This window comes from Lactuca virosa, chromosome 7 (genome assembly GCF_052849685.1).
Source record: "Lactuca virosa cultivar CGN04683 chromosome 7, Lactuca_virosa_CGN04683_v6, whole genome shotgun sequence".
In the NCBI taxonomy this organism is placed as follows: Eukaryota; Viridiplantae; Streptophyta; class Magnoliopsida; order Asterales; family Asteraceae; genus Lactuca; species Lactuca virosa.
This window is the reverse complement of record NC_136432.1, coordinates 236,137,042-236,144,355: the sequence shown is the minus strand read 5'-3', so window position 1 is coordinate 236,144,355 and position 7,314 is coordinate 236,137,042. Positions and strand designations below refer to the sequence as shown.

Below are 7,314 nucleotides of genomic sequence, written 5' to 3'. Positions count from 1 at the left end.
GCAGAAGCAAAACAGAAGAAATCGTGAAAGACCTATATGGAAGGATTGATTCCATTAGCACAACATAACATTTTGAAAGCAACTACTTGGTTTACTCCATTGGGAACCAGCCAATTGATATGACCTTTATGAATACGAAGAACTACTTGAAAGAAATCTGATGTTGGGAGACGTACCCGGCGTCGAAGTGTTTCATATATATGCTGATCTTGCCCTTTAGAGGATTGATGAAACTGGCTTTCTTTCCGGGAAACACCATGCCGTCATCCGGCTGGAAACCATATTTCTTCTGAAGAGCAGCAAACTGATTGAGGGTTGGGACGACGCTAATCAGAGAATCCATGATAGAGAGAAAGAAGAAGATAGAAGAAATCAAGACAAAGAGTAAGAATGAGGAAAACCGAAAAGGGGAAAACCGTAAAAGGTACTGATGGATGGGAAATTCGAAAACCCAAATGATGACGACTGACATCACATATGTAAATCGCTGCGACGTGTAGCCGGAAAGACAACGACTAAGCACAACGGGACACGTCATTTAAAGACTAGTCTCACCGGTTATAACTAAGCATGCCTATGTCACCACGGATAAGACTTGGGAGACTTGATCACATGCATCCTAGACACGCCATGAATATTAAAGGCGAGCGAGCCAGCCGGCCATCCTTGCCGCTCAGTACCCTGTCTAACCGGGATCGGACTATCCCCTGATGTCCGGAATCCAGCCTAGAACACGCACGGGAAAGTCAACAGACGACAAATCGACACCTGCCAAAACCGGGATCGGACTATCCCCTGATGTCCAGAATCCAGCCTAGAACACGCACGGGAAAGTCAACAGACGACAAATCGACACCTGCCAAATCCAGTAGGGGTGCACACACCGCTACCATTGCTAAGCTAATCACGGCTTGGATAGGGGAAAAATGTACGATCTACTAATCAACACCTCTATCACGATTGGGGATTTGATACTCCTGTCTCCACGAGCAGGATCCGTGCCCAGATCATCACTATAAAAGGCCACATGCCACCAACGGTAAAGGGATCGAATCCTAATTCTCTAAGCTTTACGCTACCTACATTCTCATATCTCTCATAGACCGACTTGACCGTCAAGGCGTTCTCCCGGGATCTCCTCCCGGATATCAGCTGGCGGCATGTTTGTTTTTGTTGTGATAACAGATCTCCACTAGGATCCACCCAAGCACACCGGAGAAGACAGCGGAGGTCCAATATCATTTATATATATATATATATATATATATATATATATATATATATATATATATATATATATATATATATATATGATAAATACAACACCAATCACCATTATATTATAATAACAGAACATAAAACAACTATGTCTGGACTGTTGCTACATATTTATGTTACAATGTTTGATACTTCTGGACAGTTATACAAACATTGAAAATATTCATCAGAACGTGAAAAGATGATATGCAGGATAAACTATATCAATCTATAAACCCATTGATTGATCCATGCATGACGGAAATAATTTAGGAATAGATAATATATGCAACTAATAGTACTACATAAGAAGTCCACCAGAAATACAGCCACCCGAAATTGTACCAACTAGTGAAAAAGTTTTATCTCTTTTGTCAGATTTTATCATTTTCATAGCCTCAACAATGGCTATAAGTGTCATCACAAACGCATAATCCACACTGGCACAAATGGTCACCATGAATTTTCCCTCAACCAACTTTGCTTTCTCTGATGATTGAATTTTAGACATCTACAAGAATAAGTCCGTTAATTAGTTTCAGCTTGAGCTTTAAGTTCATCAACATATATACGGAATCTATTCAGTTATACAAACATAACTGAAAACATAGAAATCTACTAGAATACCATCATCTAGCTAAAAGGTATGAGAATTACTTGGGCTATTGGTGTTGAAGTATCTCCCACAAAAATAGTGCAGTTTCTGTTGTACCAGCTTCCTTTGATCTTAAAATCACAGACATGCTTACTACTGGTTTTGTTTGCCAAGAACACATGAACATTGGTCTTCATCTGGATCATGTTAGGTGTTTTTGTGCTAAATATTATATCTGATTTGCTTTTACTGTCACCCCTGAATACATTCCATCGATGGTGTCCAGTTAATAACTGCAAGATATATTAGTCCACTTCAATGTTAAATTTAGCATGGAATTTTTAAACTCTAAAGAACAAAAATATATTAAAAATTGAACTTAAAGGCACCTTTTTACGGATCATGACAATGGGTTCGTCATCCGCATCAAGTAGCACTCTCTGATAATGAAAAGATGTGTCGCATGGTTTCACTTTGAGCAGGATTTTATGGTTCGTATCAGTGATCACAATGTATCCACGTAAAGTTGTATCAACTATAATATCTAATTGAGATGGTGCCATGAACTGAGAATCTATCACAGAAACTGGCCAAGACAAAGGTGAATAGCTCGGTTGAGCCATCGTCAATATACGTACACACAGACAGAGACAATGAATGAAAGGATTTTAATTTTTAACAATGGTGGATTACTTTTCTTAGCTTAGGAAGTTTGTGAGGAAGCCTCAAACGTGCACGGCATTGTTTTAGCAAAGTCTACCCTCGTTCTTTCGACTATCATCACTGACAAGCATATTTTTATTCCATGGGGTTGTTTTTTTAATAAGGTTATCGGATATATGATGATGTTTTATGGAATTAAGGTCAACCACTTTCTAATAAAATATATGTAATTATTTACACCAAGGCTGTGTTTCATTTTAGTTTTTGAAAAAAATGCTATTAAAAACCACCAAGATCATTTATAAGCTTCTTTTTTTTTTTTTTTTTTTTTTTTTTTTTTTTTTTTTTTTTTTTTTTGAAATCTCCAATAAACTTCTAAAATTTTGATCTAGTTTACGTTTTAGTCTTTAATTAAGGTTTGTTTATGAAAAAGTCATAAAAATAGGCAAAAGTTTACATTTTGACCATTTTTGACCAATTGGAACAAATAACAAATTAATTTAGGACTATTTCGTAAATTGATCTAAAATATTGAGACTTTTCATCAAATAAAAATATTAGAACTTTTCTTGAAACAAAAACCTTATTATTATTATTATTATTTTAAAAATATAAATAAGTATACTAATTTTTAAATTCGTTATTATTAATATTTTTAATAATACATATACATACATTTAACTGAAAAAAATATAAATATGCAAAATTACTATTTATAAACAATTTGAAAAATATGCAACTTTTTTTTTAAATTGTTAAGTGTTAATATTCTGAATTGAAAACAATAATAACAAACATGAAATAACAATATACAAAGTAAAAATATACAAGCACACTCATTATTTTAATACTTAAATCATTACCATCTGCTGCACATTCATCATTAAAAATGTCTTTAATATTCTTTTTTCATTTAAACGTATTTATATGTATTATTAACAATGCTAATAATAACGAATTTAAAAAATAATATACTTATTTACTCCCTCAGTCCCAAAATTATTATCAACGTTTGACTTTTTAAGTCTTTTTTGTTCAACTTTGACCTTAAATAATTTACTTTTTGTTATATAATTTTTTATACAAGATTTATGAATAGATTGTTTTTTAAATGTATTTTAATTGTTATAAGTTTCATCAAAAATTATATAATACAAATAAAATTATTATGGTCAAAGTTGACATGGAAAGACTTCAAAATTTAAAGTAGACAATAATTTTGGGACGGATGTAGTATATTTTTAATGAAATAATAATAATAATAATAATAAGGTATTTGTTTTCAGAAAAGTCTCAATATTTTGAATCAGTTCACAAAATAGTCTCAAATTAATTTGTTACCGGTTTCAACCGGTCAAAAAGAGTCAAAATGCAAATTTTTTCCGGTTTTTAGGACTAAAACGTAAACTGAACCAAAATTTTGGAACTTTTCCTAAAAAATTTAATATATATTGTTAATTAAAAATAAAATTAATATTTGTAACATTGTGAAATTTTTGATGGATAAAAATTAAAAACTTCATAATAATTTTATTTTCAAAATTTGAAATTTCGCATCATCAAAATGCAAAAAATAATCGAGAATCCGTGTTTTCATTTTTATCATTTAATAATAGCATATATTGTTTTTATTTTTATTTTTTTTTCAAATGCTCAAACATATTTTCTTGACAAAACTGCACAAATGGTCTCTGTGGTTAGCTAAAAATTGTCACTTTGGTCCAAAAATGTTTGGACTAGCACCAGAGGTCCAAACTTTTCATTTTGTTGCGAGTTTGGTCAAGTTTTCTATAAACTTTTTCATAATGACTATTTTGCCCTTATTTTTTTTTTCTTTTTCAGTTTTTTTATTTAAATAATTTTTTTGATTAAAAGAAAAAATAAAAAAGAAAATTTGCATTTTCTATTTTATTTTTATAATTTTTAATAACAAAATAGAAAAATAAAAATGAAATCTCTCTCTCTCTCTCTCTCTCTCTCTCTCTCTCTCTCTCTCTCTCTCTCTCTCTCTCTCTCTCTCTCTCTCTCGACTTGTAATCCCACTCGATAGTCTGAATCGATCTTGTGTTCATGGTTGGTCGATTGTGAAGCGGGAGATAATGATGGTTTGATTAGCGATGGTCTGATTTTTTAGTTTGATAGCAAGGGATTTGAGATGCAAATAATAGTGCTTGAGTAACGATTTAGAGTTTTGATTTCGATTTTAATAATCAATTGTGAATGGAAGATGAGATTCGTTTTAAAGTTGAAATGAAAAGTCAATTAAAAGTCAAAATTCGATCTTGTTGAAGAACGACAGTATTTGGTGATTTAGATTTTGATTTTTGTTAGAGGTTTTCGAATCAAAGTGGTTGCAGGATCATCGTAACTGGAATGATTTGGAGAATTGGTACCCAACATTCAAAAGGTATTAAAATTGTGATTTCGATTATGTATTTTAAGTTTTCTATGATGGAACTCGCAACATGATACACCAAAATCGAATATTGATCTCTCGTTTCTTGCTTACCACCGGAAAAAGAAGAATAAATCGACGATGGTTGGAGCTTGAGCTCGTTCCAATTCAACAGAAAAAAGAGATTAGAGATGGTGGTGTCTTGCGGTGGTTGAGGAAGAACTCCGACTATCGCAGTAGCGGCGGCTTTTGGTTGGTGTTTGTTTGACAAAACAAAAGGAAGTGGGTGGTTGGAGTGGTGGTTACAGTGGTTGTGAGTGGTGAAGTGGTGGGTTGTTCTAGGAAGGGAAAAAAACAGCGGAGGAAGGGAGAGGGAGGTGACACCGGTGATGGTGGGTGTTTCTTGGTGGCCGGAAAACAGCTCCACCTCCGGTGGAGCTCTCTTGCTCAAAAATAAAGAAGAAGGATGAGGGATAACCACCTCCTTTTACTGGTAGGATATGAGAGAGAGAGAGAGAGAGATATATATATATATATATATTTCATTTTTATTTTTTTTATTTTGTTATATAAATTATAAAAATAAAATAGAAAATGTAAATTTTCTTTTTATTTTTTATTTAATCAAAAAAAGTATTTAAATAATAAAAAACTGAAAAAGAAAAAAAAATAAGGGCAAAATAGTCATTATGAAAAAGTTTATAGAAAACTGGACCAAACTCGCAACAAAATGAAAAGTTTGGACCTCTGGTGCTAGTCCAAACCTTTTTGGACCAAAGTGACAATTTTCAGCTAACCACATGGACCATTTGTACAATTTTGTCTATTTTCTTCTAGATGCATTAAACGATGCACAATGTTGCTTTACTCTCTTTTGAAAAAGAGTAAATTACACGAATGGTCCCTATGGTTTAGGGTAATTTGCGTATTTGGTCCCTAACTTATTTTTTTAACTCGGAAGGCCCTTATTATTTGTTTTTATTACGCGTTTGGTCCCTGTCTTACCTAAAAAGACTATTTTGCCATTGATTTTTTAATTTATTAAAATAAACACACTCCCTGTCTTACCTATAAACACACTCCCACAATTTATTCCTATTTAAATAATAGTCTTTTTATGTAAGACAGAGACCAAACGCGTAACAAAAACAAACAGTATGGACCAAGCGCGTAACAAAAACAAATAGTAGGGACCTCCCGAGTTAAAAAAATAAGTTAGGGACCAAACGCACAAATTACCCCAAACCATATGGACCATTCGTGTAATTTACTCTTTGAAAAACTTATCAAAATAATATATTAGGTCATTTTTGGTCACTTAACTTTTGGTTTTGTGTTCATTTGGTCACTTAATTCTTTTTATGTTTTAAAATGTCATCAAACTTTTAGCTTTGTACTAATTTAGTCACTTAAATTTTGGTTTGGTCACATTTAGTCACCTAACTTTTAAAATTGTGTTCATTTAGTCACTAAACTTTTAAATTTTTTCAAAAGTTTAGTGATTAAATGAGCACAATTTTAAAAGTTAGGTGACTAAATGAGCACAAATCAAAAAGTTAAGTGACCAAACCAAAAGTTTTATGACCTTTTAAAACTTAAAAAGAGTTAAGTGACCAAATCAACACAAAACCAAAAGTTAAGTGACCAAAAATGACTTAAACCCTTTTATGTTTTGGGAATGAAAAGACAAGACGTAGCCCCCAACAAAGAATGTATTTTTACATCTACTTAATATATTTAGACATAGTTAATATAATTAGACAAGTATACACTAGTTTTCTTATAACTTAACCAAAAAATAACCTACTGTCTGAGCAACTCAAATTTTGAAAAATAAAACACCAAAGTGATGTACCAGCTTCATTTTTTCTTATTCTTACTCAAATCTTGAAAATATAACATAGAACTTACAATTCGTTTTTCCATGTTGTCTATATGTGCCAGACATGAATTTACACGACAAAATTTGCAAAATGTGTTTGGAGTATCAAACACAAACACGACATGTTTTTAACTATGCTAGACGAATCTATATACATATTGTCTAATAACATTTGTAAGCCAGTAAAACATGCATTTAATTTGTGTATATACATGTTTATACGTGTATATAGGTGTCGTGTGTTGCGTCTCTATATGTGTATATATGTGTTGCGCGTCACACGAACTTAATTCATATCTTATACATGCTTAAACAAGTAAATTTGTATTTGGTATGTTTAAGACATGAAACATGAATCTGAAATTTGTGTCGATACAAACCATGAAGTTGTAGAACCCATACATAGAAAACTTGTGTCGTTATGTCGCATCGTGTATCAAATTCTTGGGGTCTAATATAACGTTTGTTTTTAATTATAAACTTAAATGCATTTTTATGTCATTTTACATATGTCATTTAGCT

At 32.1% G+C, this 7,314-nt stretch overlaps 1 protein-coding gene across 1 annotated transcript; it reads right to left on the bottom strand.

Moving 5' to 3' along the window:
- Positions 1-1,318: 1,318 nt before the first annotated feature.
- Positions 1,319-2,621, bottom strand: LOC145125522 (protein LURP-one-related 10-like). Its single transcript, XM_079060972.1, has 3 exons — positions 2,242-2,621; positions 1,915-2,145; positions 1,319-1,768 (listed from the first exon to the last, which is right to left on the bottom strand). The coding sequence occupies exons 1-3, from the start codon at positions 2,473-2,475 to the stop codon at positions 1,559-1,561; spliced, it is 675 nt and encodes a 224-aa protein (XP_078917098.1). The 5' UTR covers positions 2,476-2,621; the 3' UTR covers positions 1,319-1,558.
- Between the last annotated feature and the right edge of the window lie 4,693 nt (positions 2,622-7,314).